Source organism: Oncorhynchus kisutch, linkage group LG2 (genome assembly GCF_002021735.2).
Source record: "Oncorhynchus kisutch isolate 150728-3 linkage group LG2, Okis_V2, whole genome shotgun sequence".
Lineage (NCBI taxonomy): Eukaryota > Metazoa > Chordata > Actinopteri > Salmoniformes > Salmonidae > Oncorhynchus > Oncorhynchus kisutch.
The window spans coordinates 69795575-69814790 of NC_034175.2; the positions used below are offsets into that span (position 1 = coordinate 69795575).

General features: G+C 40.7%; 1 protein-coding gene across 2 annotated transcripts in view; it reads right to left on the reverse strand.

The window, feature by feature from the left end:
- Positions 1–1089: 1089 nt before the first annotated feature.
- LOC109870748 (tissue factor pathway inhibitor) overlaps positions 1090–19216 on the reverse strand; it is a 52541-nt gene continuing 34414 nt past the window's right edge. The window contains exons 2-6 of one of the 2 annotated variants that reach the window (XM_020461366.2): positions 17973–18176; positions 7110–7286; positions 6214–6315; positions 4851–5045; positions 1090–4527 (exon numbers count right to left, since the gene is read on the reverse strand). In XM_020461366.2, the coding sequence (XP_020316955.1) occupies positions 4457–4527; positions 4851–5045; positions 6214–6315; positions 7110–7286; positions 17973–18176 (749 nt within the window). In that variant the 3' untranslated portion in view covers positions 1090–4456. The remainder of the gene's footprint in view (positions 4528–4850; positions 5046–6213; positions 6316–7109; positions 7287–17972; positions 18177–19216) is intronic. The other variant, XM_020461376.2, reaches the window with a different exon arrangement.

The following is a 19216-nucleotide window of genomic DNA, read 5'->3' on the forward strand; positions in this document are numbered from 1 at the left end:
GGCAAACTACCTGCCCTCCAGGACACCTACACCACCCGATGCTACAGGAAGGCCATAAAGATCATCAAGGACATCAACCACCCGAGCCACTGCCTGTTCACCCCGCTGTCATCCAGAAGGCGAGGTCAGTACAGGTGCATCAAAGCTGGGACCGAGAGACTGAAAAACAGCTTCTATCTCAAGGCCATCAGACTGTTAAACAGCCACCACTAACATTGAGTGGCTGCTGCCAACACACTGTCAATGACACTTGACTCAATTCCAGCCACTTGAATAATGGGAATTGATGGGGAATTATGTAAATATATCACTAGCCACTTTAAACAATGCTACCTTATATAATGTTACTTACCCTACATTATTCATCTCATATGCATACGTATATACTGTACTCTATATCATCGACTGCATCCTTATGTAATACATGTATCACTAGCCACATTAACTATGCAACTTTGTTTACATACTCATCTCATATGTTATACTGTACTCGATATCATCTACTGTATCTTGCCTATGCTGCTCTGTACCATCACTCATTCATTATATCCTTATGTACATATTCTTTATCCCCTTACACTGTGTATAAGACAGTAGTTTTTTGGAATTGTTAGTTAGATTACTTGTTCGTTATTACTGCATTGTCGGAACTAGAAGCACAAGCATTTCGCTACACTCGCATTAACATCTGCTAACCATGTGTATGTGACAAATAAATTTGATTTGAAAAATACCATGGAAAAAGACATTATTCACATGAAGGGGTAAAATATACAGATAATGTACAGTACTTGATATAGCTAATGTACAGTAATTTATATAGCTAATGTACAGTAATTTATATAGCTAATGTACAGCCATTTATATAGATAATGTACAGTAATTGATATAGCTAATGTACAGTCATTTATATAGCTAATGTACAGTCATTTATATAGATAATGTACAGCCATTTATATAGATAATGTACAGTAATTGATATAGCTAATGTACAGTCATTTATATAGCTAATGTACAGTCATTTATATAGATAATGTACAGCCATTTATATAGATAATGTACAGTACTTGATATAGATAATGTACAGTATTTGATACAGATAATGTGCTTTATTGTATGATATTACATGTACAGTGCTTTTGGGATAATTAATGTTCATCATTTGTCAATAAAACAACTTGTCTGGTGTCCTCAGGAAGAAAGAAAAATACAATTATAGACTGGTATTTGGTATGTGACAGTAAAATGTATACAATTGTGATATTACTAAAAACATCTTCTTACAAAGTGTTAAAAGGTTACAATGAGCAATACAACATTACACAATAGGCCAAAACAAGCCTTTGATACAATTGCTGCAAGACTACAAGGACATACCAAAGTCAAATAAGAATGATATAAATAAAGACTCATTCAAAAGTAGTGTATGTAGCAAGGGTTTAATAAGAAGTAGGAAGGGTTTAATAAGAAGTAGGAAGGGTTTAATAAGTAGGAAGGGTTTAATAAGTAGGAAGGGTTTAATAAGAAGTAGGAAGGGTTTAATAAGAAGTAGGAAGGGTTTAATAAGTAGCAAGGGTTTAATAAGAAGTAGGAAGGGTTTAATAAGTAGCAAGGGTTAATAAGAAGTAGGAAGGGTTAATAAGTAGCAAGGGTTTAATAAGAAGTAGGAAGGGTTTAATAAGAAGTAGGAAGGGTTTAATAAGAAGTAGGAAGGGTTTAATAAGTAGGAAGGGTTTAATAAGAAGTAGCAAGGGTTTAATAAGAAGTAGGAAGGGTTTAATAAGTAGGAAGGGTTTAATAAGAAGTAGCAAGGGTTTAATAAGAAGTAGGAAGGGTTTAATAGGAAGTAGGAAGGGTTTAATAAGAAGTAGGAAGGGTTAATAAGAAGTAGCAAGGGTTTAATAAGAAGTAGGAAGGGTTTAATAAGAAGTAGGAAGGGTTTAATAAGAAGTAGGAAGGGTTTAATAAGAAGTAGGAAGGGTTTAATAAGAAGTAGGAAGGGTTTAATAAGAAGTAGCAAGGGTTTAATAAGAAGTAGGAAGGGTTTAATAAGAAGTAGGAAGGGTTTAATAAGAAGTAGCAAGGGTTTAATAAGAAGTAGGAAGGGTTTAATAAGAAGTAGGAAGGGTTTAATAAGAAGTAGGAAGGTTTAATAAGAAGTAGGAAGGGTTTAATAAGAAGTAGGAAGGGTTAATAAGAAGTAGGAAGGGTTTAATAAGAAGTAGGAAGGGTTTAATAAGAAGTAGGAAGGGTTTAATAAGAAGTAGGAAGGGTTTAATAAGAAGTAGGAAGGGTTTAATAAGAAGTAGAAGGGTTTAATAAGAAGTAGGAAGGGTTTAATAAGAAGTAGGAAGGGTTTAATAAGAAGTAGGAAGGGTTTAATAAGAAGTAGGAAGGGTTTAATAAGAAGTAGGAAGGGTTTAATAAGAAGTAGGAAGGGTTTAATAAGAAGTAGGAAGGGTTTAATAAGAAGTAGGAAGGGTTTAATAAGAAGTAGGAAGGGTTTTAATAAGAAGGTAGGAAGGGTTTAATAAGAAGTAGGAAGGGTTTAATAAGAAGTAGGAAAGGGTTTAATAAGAAGTAGGAAGGGTTTAATAAGAAGTAGCGAAGGGTTTAATAAGAAGTAGGAAGGGTTTAATAAGAGTAGGAAGGGTTTAATAAGAAGTAGGAAGGGTTTTAATAAGAAGTAGGAAGGGTTTAATAAGAAGTAGGAAGGGTTTAATAAGAAGTAGGAAGGGTTTAATAAGAAGTAGGAAGGGTTTAATAAGAAGTAGGAAGGGTTTAATAAGAAGTAGAAGGGTTTATAAGAAGTAGGAAGGGTTAATAAGAATTAGGCAAGGGTTTAATAAGAAGTAGCAAGGGTTTAATAAGAAGTAGGAAGGGTTTTAATAAGAAGTAGAAGGGTTTAATAAGAAGTAGGAAGGGTTTTAATAAGAAGTAGGAAGGGTTTAATAAGAAGTAGGAAGGGTTTAATAAGAAGTAGGGAAGGGTTTAATAAGAAGTAGGAAGGGTTTAATAAGAAGTAGGAAGGGTTTAATAAGAAGTAGGAAGGGTTTAATAAGAAGTAGGAAGGGTTTAATAAGAAGTAGGAAGGGTTTAATAAGAAGTAGGAAGGGTTTAATAAGAAGTAGGAAGGGTTTAATAAGAAGTAGGAAGGGTTTAATAAGAAGTAGGAAGGGTTTAATAAGAAGTAGGAAGGGTTTAATAAGAAGTAGCAAGGGTTTAATAAGAAGTAGGAAGGGTTTAATAAGAAGTAGGAAGGGTTTAATAAGAAGTAGGAAGGGTTTAATAAGAAGTAGGAAGGGTTTAATAAGAAGTAGCAAGGGTTAATAAGAAGTAGGAAGGGTTTAATAAGAAGTAGGCAAGGGTTAATAAGAAGTAGGAAGGGTTTAATAAGAAGTAGGAAGGGTTTAATAAGAAGTAGGAAGGGTTTAATAAGAAGTAGGAGGGTTAATAAGAAGTAGGAAGGGTTTAATAAGAAGTAGGAAGGGTTTAATAAGAAGTAGCAAGGGTTTAATAAGAAGTAGGAAGGGTTTAATAAGAAGTAGGAAGGGTTTAATAAGAAGTAGGAAGGGTTTAATAAGAAGTAGGAAGGGTTTAATAAGAAGTAGCAAGGGTTTAATAAGAAGTAGGAAGGGTTTAATAAGTAGTAGCAAGGGTTTAATAAGAAGTAGCAAGGGTTTAATAAGAAGTAGGAAGGGTTTAATAAGTAGGAAGGGTTTAATAAGAAGTAGGAAGGGTTTAATAAGAAGTAGGAAGGGTTTAATAAGAAGTAGGAAGGGTTTAATAAGAAGTAGGAAGGGTTTAATAAGAAGTAGGAAGGGTTTAATAAGAAGTAGGAAGGGTTTAATAAGAAGTAGGAAGGGTTTAATAAGAAGTAGGAAGGGTTTAATAAGAAGTAGGAAGGGTTTAATAAGAAGTAGGAAGGGTTTAATAAGAAGTAGGAAGGGTTTAATAAGAAGTAGGAAGGGTTTAATAAGAAGTAGGACGGGTTTAATAAGAAGTAGGAAGGGTTTAATAAGAAGTAGGAAGGGTTTAATAGGAAGCAGGAAGGGTTTAATAGGAAGCAGGAAGGGTTTAATAGGAAGAGTTTAATATTAATAGGAAGTAGGACGGGTTTAGTAGCAAGGGTTTAATAAGAAGTAGGAAGGGTTTAATAAGAAGTAGGAAGGGTTTAATAGGAAGCAGGAAGGGTTTAATAGGAAGAGTTTAATATTAATAGGAAGTAGGACGGGTTTAGTAGGAAGGGTTTAATGAGAAGTAGGAAGGGTTTAATGAGAAGTAGGAAGGGTTTAATAGGAAGCAGGAAGGGTTTAATAGGAAGAGTTTAATATTAATAGGAAGTAGGACGGGTTTAATAGGAAGTAGGAAGGGTTTAATGAGAAGTAGGAAGGGTTTAATAGGAAGTAGGAAGGGTTTAATAGGAAGTAGGAAGGGTTTAATATGAAGCCTTGATTTAGACAGATCGAAACAAGATGTTACTGTTCTTCTTCTTTATACGAATGACCTTCCCTTTGTGATGGTGATCTGAAAATGAAACAGCACAAATGAGTTATGTTTAAACACTTCTCCAGGGCACTAGTCTAAAAATTAACATTGAATTCAATTCATATCTTAACTGTTAATTTATAAAAACACTTAATTCAATTAATTTTTTAATTAAAGACATACGGGTGGAACAAGTGCAGTACGGACACACCTGTTTCAAATAATACAACTAATTATAGTCTTCAGTCTGGATATTGATCATTTGAATCAGGTGTGTTAATGCTGGGGATGGAACAAAAGCCTGCAACCCCAGGTAGCTCTATAGGGCTGGTGTTGGCGATAACAGATAACTTGGATCTTACCTGGCTTCATACACATCTTCATGCAGTGTCTCTTGTGGACAAAGTTGTTCTTGTTGCCCCCGCAGCCATTGTAACGCAACGACTGACATCTCTTTGTCTTGGGGTTGTACACGTATCTCCTCTCAGTTCTCTCCTCTCCATCACATGTTGTGCCCTTGTCAATGGGACTGAGACACACGTCCGGAGGATTGAAGTCTGAAAGAAATGCACAGAAGCAATTGTAAGATGAAATGACGTGCTAATTGCACAAGTCATGGTGTAAGACAATGACTCTGCCGCCCTAGGCAGAGTAGCCTAGTGGTTAGAGCGTTGGACTAGTAACCGAAAGGTTGCAAGTTCAAATCCCCGAGCTGACAAGGTACAAGTCTGTTGTTCTGCCCCTGAACAGGCAGTTAACCCACTGTTCCTAGGCCATCATTGAAAATAAGAATTTGTTCTTAACTGACTTGCCTAGTTACATAAAAGTAAAATAAATAACTCCATCATACCAATGACACATTTTGTAAGTATCTAGGCTACATCTGCAGTTTAGTTCTGATAGAACATACTTCTCTAAAAGCCTGATGTGAAGTTCATGGAAATCTACTGTTAAAGTGACTAGTAGAACCTACTGCTACTACTATTACCTTGTACCATAACAAAGGAAACTTAATTTTCACCACCTCAATACCACCTCAAGCGTCAAACTACGGAGAAGAAAACATGAACTGAATGTCAGCCTTTGGTTAAGGGAGTACTGAAGATCTCCTATATCACTTGGAATGACAACCACGTGTACAGAGACTCTCCTGCACTGGATGATGAGTGATGGCCAAAGACTCCCTGCTGCCCAATGTACTGCGATGTGACCTCTGTACCAGACACTGGTGTTTCTGAGCACTAACTCTCTCCTCATCCCTTGTACACTCCCATTTTAATAGCAGTGAATCAATGTCACATGGAAGGAGGAGAAGGGAGGAGATATTGTGGGCACTATGCTGCCTTTATACGTTGTAGTGTGTTTACCAGCAGCTAAACTATTTCTGAGATGGCGCATGTAAAATGACTGTCTCTCTCTTACCTACTTTGTAGTTGCCATAGTACACATGACAAACGACTGCTTTCCTGAATTCCTGTGCTTCCTGTGGCCTGGTGTTTGTGATAGTTCTACTGCCCATGTGCAAAGCGCCTCACAGTAGTAGTAGTTGTGATACTGTAGTTAACTTAAAGGGAGTGACATCACACCACCACGAGGGGCTGCCAAGAGACTGGAGCAATACAGTAGTCTTCCCAGCATTGACAGATCCACAGGGGTACAGGGTTTGTTGAATAAATAAAGATGATACAAACATGAACTCAAAATACATAAACATTGTTGTCTTACCAGTTACTTTGAGAGACTGCACACTAGGCTGGCTATGGGGTTCTGGGACGGTGACCTCCAATTTAGGGGCCACATCCAATTTAAGGGCCACAGTGGGGTTTTCTGCAATGAAACCAAAGCATGGTTAGAGTTTAATTCCATAATATGTTACTGCATTTAATAGAAATGTACTATAATACAAGCAGTGTACTACTCTGTTGTTAAAACCTTTTTACCAAGGAAGTAGCATTATAATATTAACATACTGCATAGAGAAGTTGTTACCCTTATGGACTCAGGATGGATGAAGAGAACAATTATTTTGAGCCCAAGGAAGATGGATTAAGGATTCTGATACACAATGACAATGTAATTCTTTTGGAGTTATCATCCATTTTCTTTCTTACATTGTTTGGTCACAGTAGAAAAATATATTGGTAATTTTTGGGGGACAAAATGCAGTCAATGAATGTAAACAAATTGAAAATCAGGCCTATGTCTAAAACAATCAAATATGCTCAAATAAAAAAAAGAAAGTGAAATGAAGCTGAAACATGACGATGGTCAGTCAACAAGAACATTTTCAAGTAAGTGCAATATTCACAACATCCACTGCAGCAAACACGTGTATATTTGGGCTTTCAGAGAGGTATAACTATCGTAGAACACACAGGAAACTTTTAAGGCATCAGAGAAGTAATACTGTATACTCCCCTAGCACATTTACATGTTAGTCATTAAGCAGACTCTCCTATCCAGAGTGACTTAGAATTAATGTGTTCATCTTAAGATAGCTAGGTGAGACAACCTAGCTATAGAAAGTCATAGAATGTACATTTTTCCTCAATAAAGTAGCTTCCAGCAAAGTCAGTGCTAGTAAGAAAAGGCCTATGGTTGGTTGGTGTCTCTTGGACTACCTGGGTTCTGGCATCTAGCCTGGCACTCTTTCATACTCTTGAAGTTGTTGGCATTGCCGAAGCAGCCTCCATAGTAGAAGTGCTTGCACTCCTGGCTCTGGTTGTCAAATAAGTAGCGAGTTACCAGACCTCGACATGGCCCCGGAGCCTCCTCCAGGTGACAGGGACTCTTGTCAACTAGAAACAGATGGAGAAAGAGGGAAGAGAGAGATAACATTATTGAGATAATGAAAAGGGGAGAACATTATTGAGCCTCCTCCATGTGACAGGGACTCTTGTCAACTAGAGACAGATGGAGGGAGAGAGAGAAGGCAGAGAGAGAGAGAGATAACATTATTGAGATACTGAAAAGAGGAGAAATGAGTACCAGCTACTGAGTCATTTGAAGAGATGACAGCAGGAAATGTTGAAAAAAGTACAGTATGGGAGATAGGCTTCCTGTTCCCCTAAGTCAAATACAATCTACACTACACTGCAATCTACCCTTGGACCAGTAAATTGACTTCCAGGCAAACTGTGAATAATAGAGAAACACTCTGGAGAGCTAGAGACACTGACAGAAAATATGATGAGAGGGGGAGGAGGTGGAAAGAGAGAGAACACACACTCAGGCATGGAGGAAGATAGAAGGTCGGCTGCTGACACAGTTAGTTATGAATGGATAGGGAGTTTGAGAAACAGACACCTCACAAGTCCTCGACTGGCAGCTTCATTAAATAGTACCAGCAAAACACCAGTCTCAACGTCAACAGTGAAGATGCGACTCCGGGATGCTTGCCTTCTAGGCAGAGTTGCAAAGAAAAAGCCATATCTCAGACCTGCCAATAAAAATAAAAGATTAAGATGGGCAAAAGAACACAGACACTGGACAGAGGAACTCGCCTCTTCACTGACGTTGAGACTGGTGTAGACGTCATCTAGGGGGTGATTGATTTCATGTCGCCCCATATATAGGACACATGACTTGACCAGGGCCAAGCCCCAGTAGATAAAAGTCAAATCATATCCTGACACTTCATGGCTATGATATTGCTTTTTCTTCTCCTCTCGAATTAATATAAATATTTCCGTCAAGTGGCCCTCCATTATCGGGCGAGACATCCCAAAAATGAAGAGGTCATGAATATATAGATGCTGTAATTAAAGCTGTACTTAATACCTCAGCCTCTCTGAGTTCTAGAAGAGTCTGAGACAAACTAATAACTGTCATCTTCAAATATGTTGTGAATAATTATATATTGTATCCTACTGTTTATCCCTTTGTCACCAAATATCAAGTCCTTTTTCATTTCTAAACACTACTTGTACCAGACTGTGTTAAAGCATGTCAGAGAGAATGACTTGACTTTAACAGCAACACTACCTGAAAGCAGAGATTTTTTCCTTTGTGTTTGTGTGACCCAGCCCGTTGAATAATTCAAACCAGTGATTCAACTGAAAGGCATCTAAGTTGGAAAAAGCTATCAGTGTTATGGTGGTGAATTACTGGTGACCAATCAAAATAATATGTCTCTCTGTCTTTCAAGGTTATGGCTGCTGTCCAACTTGACATTGTGGAATTTTCCAGGTGAAAGGAGTTGTCCAATACACTACGGCCCTGTTCTAATACTCATATATACAGTGGGGCAAAAAAGTATTTAGTCGGCCACCAATTGTGCAATAAATAAATAAATTCATTAAAAAGCCTACAATGTGATTTTCTGGATTTTTTTTCTCATTTTGTCTGTCATAGTTGAAGTGTACCTATGATGAAAATTACAAGCCTCTCTCATCTTTTTAAGTGGGAGAACTTTCACAATTGGTGGTTGACTAAATACTTTTTTGCCCCACTGTATATATATATATATAAGTATGTGGAATTATTAGTGGATTTGGATACACCCATTGCTGACAGGTGTATAAAATCGAGCACACAGCCGTGCAATCTTCATAGACAAACATTGTCAGTAGAATGGCCTTACTGAAGAGCTCAGTGACTTTCAATGTGGCACCGTCTTAGAACAAGTCAGTTAATCTGCCCTGCTAGAGCTGCCCATGTCAATTTGTAAACTCTGTTATTGTGAAGTGGAAACATCTAGGAGCAACAAAGGCTCAGCCGCGAAGTGGTATCGTCTGTCCTCGATTGCAGCACTCACTACCGGGTTTCAAACTGTCTCTGGAGGCAGCGTCAGAACAATAACTGTTCGTCGGGAGCTTCATGAAATGGGTTTCCATGGCTGAGCAGCCGCACACAAGCCTAAGATCACCATGCGCAATGCCAAGCGTCGGCTGGAGTGGAGTGAAGCTTACCGTCATTGGACTCGCGTTCTCTGGAGTGCTTCACTATCTGGTGTTACCTGAGAGTAGTCCTGTATCTCTGATGGTGAGAACACAACCTGCTCCAATGCATAGTGCCAACTGTAAAGTTTGGTGGAGGAGTAATAATGGTCTGGGGCTGCTTTCACCTGGATTCGCCTGGTCAGTCTATGTCATGGACAGAGCAGGTGTTCTTACGGTGGCCAAGACCATACAGCAGTTTAACTGGACAGGTTCCACTCAGAACAGGCCTCGCCATGGTCGACCAAAGAAGTTGAGTGCACGTGCTCAGCGTCATATCCAGAGGTTGTCTTTGGGAAATGGACGTATGAGTGCTGCCAGCATTGCTGCAGAGGTTGAAGGGGTGGGGGGTCAGCCTGTCAGTGCTCAGACCATATGCCGTACACTGCATCAAATTGGTCTGCATGGCTGTCGTCCCAGAAGGAAGCCTCTTCTAAAGATGATGCACAAGAAAGCCCACAAACAGTTTGCTGAAGACAAGCAGGCTGAGGACATGGATTACTGGAACCATGTCCTGTGGTCTGATGAGACCAAGATAAACTTATTTGGTTCAGATGGTGTCAAGCGTGTGTGGCGGCAACCAGGAGAGGAGTACAAAGACAAATGTGTCTTGCCTACAGTCAAGCATGGTGGTGGGAGTGTCATGGTCTGGGGCGGCATGAGTGCTGCCGGCACTGGGGAGCTACAGTTCATTGAGGGAACCATGAATGCCAACATGTACTGTGACATACTGAAGCAGAGCATGATCCCCTCCCTTCGGAGACTGGGTCGCAGGGCAGTATTCCAACATGATAACGACCCCAAACACACCTCCAAGACGACCACTGCCTTGCTAAAGAAGCTGAGGGTAAAGGTGATGGACTGACCAAGCATGTCTCCAGACCTAAACCCTATTGAGCATCTGTGGGGCATCCTCAAACGGAAGGTGGAGGAGTGCAACGTCTCTAACATCCACCAGCTCTGTGATGTCGTCATGGAGGAGTGGAAGAGGACTCCAGTGGCAACCTGTGAAGATCTGGTGAACTCCATGCCCAAGAGGGTTAAGGCAGTGCTGGAAAATTATGGTGGCCACACAAAATATTGACACTTTGGGCCCAATTTGGACATTTTCACTTAGGGGTGTACTCACTTTTGTTGCCAGCGGTTTAGACATTAATGGCTGTGTGTTGAGTTATTTTGAGGGGACAGTAAATGTACAGTGTTATACAAGCTGTACACTCACTACTTTACATTGTAGCAAAGTGTCATTTCTTCAATGTTGTCACATGAAAAGATATACTCAAATATTTACAAAAATGTGAGGGGTGTACTCACTTGTGTATATATATATATAAAATCAGAGGAAGCTGGTGGGAGGAGCTGGAGGACGATGGGCTCATTGTATTGTCTGGAATGTAACTAATGGAACGGAGTCAAACGTCAAGGTCTACCGACTGAGTCACAAAGGACAATACATCCTTCCCTCCTCCTATCCTTGAAGTAACTATTGATCTGGCATGACATAAATGATGAAAGCAATGTGGTGGAAAGCTTGCTTACGACAATCCAGTCATGACAGATCCATGAGGGAGGGAGGGAGGCAGGATGGATGCATTTCAATACTATTCCAATTGTGCCATTGTATTCTGTTACAGAGGCATTAAAAACTAATGGCCACTAGATGGAGCCATTCATACTCTAATGCATCCCACAACAAGGCCTCAGCTTCATCAGGACTGACTGATAGAGAGGTTATCCTTTAAAAGAGGAATTAAGAGTTTTACAAGCTAGAAATAAAACAGGGTTAAGCCTTGACACTGACACCATCTGACGCGTTGACACTCCCATACTCACACTGACTAAGGATGTTCCCTTGTCTGAAGAGGACTCTCTGAGACTGTATCTCTGATGGTGTGACATTATACTGTGTTGGAGTGTTGGAGGTGTTACCTGAGACTAGTCCTGTATCTCTGATGGTGTGACATTATACAGTGTTGTACTGTTGGAGGTGTTACCTGAGACTAGTCCTGTATCTCTGATGGTGTGACATTATACTGTGTTGTAGTGTTGGAGGTGTTACCTGAGACTAGTCCTGTATCTCTGATGGTGTGACATTATACTGTGTTGGAGTGTTGGAGGTGTTACCTGAGACTAGTCCTGTATCTCTGATGGTGTGACATTATACTGTGTTGTAGTGTTGGAGGTGTTACCTGAGACTAGTCCTGTATCTCTGATGGTGTGACATTATACTGTGTTGGAGTGTTGGAGGTGTTACCTGAGACTAGTCCTGTATCTCTGATGGTGTGACAGTGTTGGTAGTGTTGGCAACGTAAAAATGGTTACGGGTCGTTTACAGTTGACAGTGATTAGGGGCCTGAACTGGTAGAGCTGAGTAAGTGTACGTTGGAATTTCCAGGCGCAAGTGAAATAATGGGAGCTCTGCACTACAGCTGTGATCTACACAGGGCTCCCGCATTATTCTAAACTCTCATTGTTCAGCCTGTTTGTGTGATAGGGTGTTAGAGGTGGGGGCACCAGAGTGGAAGGAGGGCAGGGACCTCTGTGACATATAATGCCCTGACACAGTAGGGGTAATGAGATATGGTCCTCTGCAGCCACGGAGCTCACAGCCAACAAAATGAGCCGTGGGCTTCGCAAAGTAATTCCATTATTCTTTGTCCTCTTTGGCAGTTTAAGATGACAACAATGCCTTGTCACAAGCTTGGAACAGTGTGTGACTTTATGACAAAGGCCTTGAGCCTACTTAATGAAGTGAGTTTTATCCATAAAACGCAATGAACACCCGGAGAAGTGTTGTATAAATCCATTATCATCATCATTATCATCATCATTATCATTATCCATTGACTGAATTTCCAGAAATTGGTGGAGAGCAGACAGATTGATTAGGTAAAAAAGGTAAATTAATTGTCATTACTGAAATGGTGTTCCTATTAGTTTAACATTTTCCTTTTAAGACTTTGAGAGAGAAATATGTTCCTTGAGAATTTCTGCGAAGAAGCCATTATGACATCAGTCTTCATATTATTTCCATTCAGTACATGCAGGTATTGAGAGAGTAAAATAAATGTCACATTGTGACAACATGACAATATCTGAGGTGTTTCATGTGTCCTAGACTGTTGACTCCTACGTAGACTTCCTTTTCTTAGCTTGTTATTTTTCTTCCTCTCACGTGAGGTTTGGTAGCAATAGAAATACATTGTGACATTGTCTCATGACATAATTGTGACTACTTCATTTCAGTGGAACAGTATGGCAAGATGGCGCTGATAGAGATACCAGCTTCAGTTCCAGCCCTTAGGAAACTGTGCAGTATTTAGTTGTTTTCTGTATTATTTATTACGTTGTTAGCCCAGAAGACCTTAAGTGTTATTACATACAACCGGGAAGAATTATTGGATATCAGAGAGACGTCAACTTACCAGCACAACCAGCACTACGACCAGGAATACAACCTTTCCAAAGCAGATCCTTTATCTGCACCTCCCAGGGCATTTAAACTGATTCCAGAGGCCGACACAAAACAATGTCGCCGGAGGAGAGGGTGCCGGAGCGGTCTTCTATTGGGGCTTCGGAGGCGAGCACACAACCCACCACTCCCGAGTATATTACTCGCTAATGTCCAGTCCCTAGATAACAACGTTGATGAAATCTGGCCAAGAGTTGCTTTCCAAAGAGATATTATTGGGATTGTAACATACTCTGTTTTACGGAAACATGGCTAGCTGGAGACATGCTGTTGGAGTCCATACAGCCAACGGGATTTTCTGTGCATCGAGCCGACAGGAATAAACATCTCTAAGAAGAAGAAGGACGGGGGTGTATGTTTTATGATTTGATTCATAGTGTAATTGTAACAACATACAGGAACTCGTCCTTTTGTTTGCCAGACTAGAATTCCTTACAATCAAATGCCGACCGTATTATCTCCCAAGAGAACTCTCCTCGGTTATCATCACAGCCGTGTATATCCCCCCCGCAAGCGGATACCAAGACGGCCGTCAAGGAACTTCACTGGACTTTATGCAAACTGGTAACCATATATCCTGAGGCTGCATTTATTGTATCTGGGGATTTTAACAAAGCTAATTTGAGAACAAAGGCTACCTAAATTCTATCAGCATATCAATTTCTGTACATGAACGAGTAACATGCTCAACCATTGCTACTCAAACTTCAGCGATGCATACAAGGCCCTCCTCCGCCCTCCTTTTGGCAAATCTGACCATGACTCAATCTTGTTGCTCCCCTCCTATAGGCATTAACTAAAACAGGAAGCACCCGTGCTTAGGTCTATCCAATGCTGGACTGACCAATCGGATTCCACGCTTCAAGATTGCTTCGATCACGTGGACTGGGATATGTTCAGGGTAGCCTCAGAGAACAACATTGACATTTACGCTGACTCGGTGAGTGACTTTACAAGGAAGAGTATAGGAGATGTTGTACCCACTGTAACTATTAAAACCTTCCCTAAGCAGAAACTGTGCATTCGCACAAAGCTGAAAGCACATACCACCGCATTTTATCATGGTGACTGGAAATATGAGCAAATACAAACAGTGTAGTTATTCCCTCCGTAAGGCAATCAAACAAGCAATGTGTCAGCATAGAGTTAAAGTGGAGTTGCAATTCAATGGCTCGAACACAAGACGTATGTGGCAGGGTCTACAGACAATCACGGATTACAAAAGGAAAACCAGCCCCGTCGAGTACATTGACGTCTTGCTTTCAGACAAATTAAACAACTGATCTGCGTGCTTTGAGGACAATACAGTGGCATCAACGTAGCCCGCAACCAAAGACTGTGGACTCTCCTTCTCCGTGGCCGGCGTGAGTAAAAAATGTAAACGTGTTAACCCTTGCAAGGCTGCCAGCCCAGACGGCATCCATAGCCGCGTCCTCAGAGAATGCACAGACCAGCTGGCTGGTGTGTTTACGGACATCATCAATCAATCCCTATCCCAGTCTGCTGTTCCTACATCCTTCAAGATGGCCACCATTGTTCCTGTTCCCAAGAAAGCTAAGGTAACTGAACTAAATGACTATCGCCCCGTAGCACTCACTTCTCCCATCATGAAGTGCTTTGAGAGACTAGTCAAGGACCATATCCCCTCCACCCTACCTGTCACCCTAGACCCACTTAAATTTGTTTACCGCCCCAATAGGTCAACAAACAATGCAATCGCCATCACACTGCCCTTGACAACAGGAATACCTATGTAAGAATGCTATTCATTGACTCCAGCTCAGCATTCAACACCATAGTACCCTCCAAACTCATCATTAAGCTTGAGACCCCAGGTCTCGACCATGCCCTTTGCAACTGGGTCCTGGACTTCCTGACGGGCTGCCCCCTGGTGGTGAAGGTAGGAAACAACATCTCCACTCAACTGATCCTCAACACACGGGGCCCCATAAGGGTGCGTTCTCAGCCCCCTCCTGTACTCTTTGCTCACCCACGTCCAAATGGCCATGCACACCTCCAACTCAATCATCAAGTTTGCAGACGACACAACAGTGGTAGGCTTGATTACCAACAATGACGAGACAGTTAGGGCCCTCGGAGTGTGGTGTCAGGAAAATAACCTTTCACTCAATGTCAGCAAAACAAAAGAGATGATAGTGGACTTCAGGAAACAGCAAAGGGAGCACCCCACATCCACATCGAAGGGACAGTAGTGTAGAAGGTGGAAAGTTTTAAGTTCCTCGGCGTACACATCACGGACAAACTGAAATGGTCCACGCACACAGACAGTGTGGTGAAGAAGGCGCAACAGCTCCTCTTCAACCTCAGGAGGCTGAAAATATTTGGCTTGTCACCGAAAACTCTCACTAACTTTTACAGATGCACAATTGAGAGCATCCTGTCGAGATGTATCACCGCCTGGTACGGCAACTGCACAGCCCACAACCGCAAGACTCTCTAGAGGGTGGTGCGGTCTGCACAATGCATCACCGGGGGCAAACTATCTGCCCTCCAGGACACCTACAACACAGGAAGGCAAAAAAGATCATCAAGGACAATAACCACCGAGCCACTGCCTGTTCACCCCGCTTCCATCAAGAAGGCCAGGTCAGTACAGGTGCATCAAAGCTGGGACAGAGAGATTGAAAAACAGCTTCTATCTCAAGGCCATTAGATTGTTAAACTGCCACCACTAGCACAGAGAGGCGGCTGCCTACCTACAGACTTGATATCATTGGCCAATTTAATAAATGGAACACTAGTAACACTACTTTAACAATGCCACTTTAAGAACGTTTACATAGCTCACATTACTCCTCTCATATGTACATACTATATACTGTATCCTTCACTACCTATTCTTTACCATCTATTGCATCTTAGCCGTTCTGTCACTGCTCATCCATATATTTTATACTTATATATTCTCATCCCATTCCTTTACTAGATTGTGTGTATTAGGTTTTGTTGTGGAATTGTTAAGATATTACCTGTTAGATACTGTTGCACTGTCGGATCTAGAAGCAATAACATCTGCTAACCATGTGTATGTGGCCAATAAAATATGATTTGATTTGGATGTTAACCATGACCTCACAGGACTACCATCATTTTCTTATTTATTTCAATATGCCTGGTTTCGTCGACATGTTGAAGAAAACAATAATATAAAAGTGTTACTGGCAGGACGGAAATTCACCCACAATTCCCTTATACGTCAACTGAATAATGCATACAATGACACAACATTGTACCACCATGACATTGAGACATACATCCGTAATAAATTACACTTTTAAGAAAGCAGTGTTTCTAGCTACAGACAAAGTAGAGTTTCGCACGTGGTTTCTCCACTGTAATATCCACAGCATAATTCATATTGATCCGACATCTATGAATATTGCTTATCTATCTCATTTCAATAACACCCACGGTTTAGGTAACACTCAAAATGCAAAATCAAATCAAATGTTATTGGTCACATACACATGGTTAGCAGATGTTAATGCGAGTGTAGCGAAATGCTTGTGTTTCTAGTTCACATAATATTATTATCAGCCCAATCGTTTCACACGTACCACATTATATTATTATCGGCCCAATCGTTTCACACGTACCACATTATATTATTATCGGCCCAATCGTTTCACACGTACCACATAATATTATTATCAGCCCAATCGTTTCACACGTACCACATTATATTATTATCAGCCCAATCGTTTCACACGTACCACATTATATTATTATCAGCCCAATCGTTTCACACGTACCACATTATATTATTATCAGCCCAATCGTTTCACACGTACCACATTATATTATTATCGGCCCAATCGTTTCACACGTACCACATAATAATATTATCAGCCCAATCGTTTCACACGTACCACATTATATTATTATCGGCCCAATCGTTTCACACGTACCACATAATATTATTATCAGCCCAATAGTCTCTACAACGAGAATGAGCCTGGATGTCAGTCTTTTTCACATAGCCAATCTGCCAACAGCGCCATTGTCCCAGGCTTGACAATAGATTTGACTGATAGTTTGACAGAGAGACATGCAAACTTTCTCAGAACGGCATTGGGAATGTGTTTGGGAGTGAGAGTTTGGTCTGACAGTCTAACGACAGCATTCCACACAAAACCATAAAGCGCGAAAACTATACTGCTGCCTTGAACGTATGATAGAACACTGGAAACTCCCAGCTATTCTACGATAAAACCTGCCAAACCAACTACGTCGATGATGTCATCGTGTTTACTGGCTCAAAAACAGTGAGTAAGTTTACATGCACAATCCTAATTCCATATTAAACTGATTATAAACACTTTACTCTGCTTATCTTAAAATCAGCCTCAGGTCAAAATCCTAGTAAGCGTAAGGCGATTAAAACACCTGTTTTTCTGAGCAATTGTTTGAATTACTCCAGGGGTGTATTTGATCTGTGCATGTGCCAGGACCTCTTATGTGTGAGTGAAGCGTGTTTGGATTTTTTTTTACTATGCATCTTAGAAATAGAATCAAATAGTTTTCTCAAAAACAACATGGTAGACCTTTGATTTTGATTTGGTGATTTTCTGCATTTATCAGCGTGCCATCTGATCTCAGATGAGTCCATGGAAACAGGCTTATTAGGGAAATCGCTCTTCTGGCAAAGCATGTAATCGTTTTAATCAAACTATTATATTAACCTGACTATCAACAATAATCACATTATTGTATGCATGCAACCGTACTCAGTGTCTAATCTATTTTGATATTTTGGCAACATGGCAGATAATTGTTTTGAAAAGGACAGAAACCAACAACATAGTAATCAGTGAATTGGTTGACCAGGGAACATCTTATCATTCCTAGTAAAGGAAATGAAATCTACAAAAGATACTGTACATTTCCTGAGGAACATGTGTGCTTGCTTCGTCTGTCTAAATAAAATAACACGAGTCTTTCTGAATATACAGAATGATACTTGGTACAAAAATGAATCATTTTTCACACATCAACAGAGGCCCATTTTTACATTTGACCTGCAGAGAAATCAGAGAAAGGTTTCAAAAACTCACCAGACACCAGGCACATTTCCTCACACGCCTCCAAGGTCTCAAAATTGTTGGCGTTGCCTCTGCAGCCGCCGAACTCGAAAGCCTCACAGCGGCCCGTGTCAATGTCGAAGTAGAAACGCTCCTTTAATGCCTTGCAGGGCCCTTCGTCCTTCTTCAGGGCGCACGACTGGTGGAAAATGAAGAGCTCAGGCTGGGCTCCATCTGCTATGGAGAGAAGAAAGCCAAAGTTAGCATACTGCCATGCAAAGATTCACAGAATCCATGGAAATGCTCTGGTGTAATTTAGGTCAACGCTTTAACCTGAGGCTTTGGACTAGGTAAGAACATCTCTCTGGTACGTACATTCCAGATGATTTTAATGGTTGTGTGTAGATATTGGTTGTGGGGGAGTCTGTATAAATGGTTTGACCTTACAGCCTTGCTGCTGGTCACTCATAACAATCCTGAATAGAATTCACAATGTTCAGAATTCTGATCTGCTCTACTGAGCAACATATGCCCCCACTCAGACTCAACAACAAAAATAAAACTCTCAAAAATGTAGCTGTGGCTTTAGCAGTGCTTTATACTGTAAATGCATTCCACCAAACACACGTTTTACATTGCATACCACATGTGTTCTACAAGACGTGGGAACAGATGACTTGGGATAGTATCAAAATACTGTAGCATCTTCACAGCAAGCAGCCAAGATGTTAAATCACCATCAGTTTGCTGCTCGGACTCTCTCTCTCGCGCACTCTCTCTATCTCCCTCTCAATTCAATTACATTCAAGGGGCTTTATTGGCATGGGAAACATATGTTTACGTTGCCAAAGCAAGTGAAATAGAGATAATAAACTAAAGTTAAATAAACAATACAAACGAACAGTAAACATTACACTCACAGAAGTTCCAAAAGAATAAAGACATTTCAAATGTCATATGTCTATATACAGTGTTGCAACAATGTGCAAATAGTCCCCCTCCTGTTGTGTTCTGGGCAGTCGGGGTCTGGATTCAGCCTGCTGTGAAAGTCCCGTCCCTTCAGATCACACTGTGGGGAGCATAATCTCTGTCTGAGGAGGGCTGGGGCTCTGCAGATGGTGGGGTGGGGGTGAGTGGGTTGAGTGACAGCCTCCTTCCCATTGGGTGGATCACTTAACCTTCAACATCCTGATCTTCTGGATCTGCCAAGAGGGACTGGGTTTTCCTTTTCCACACTGTAGATTAGGTTAGTTGGTTCCTGTGGTTATGCTGTAGAT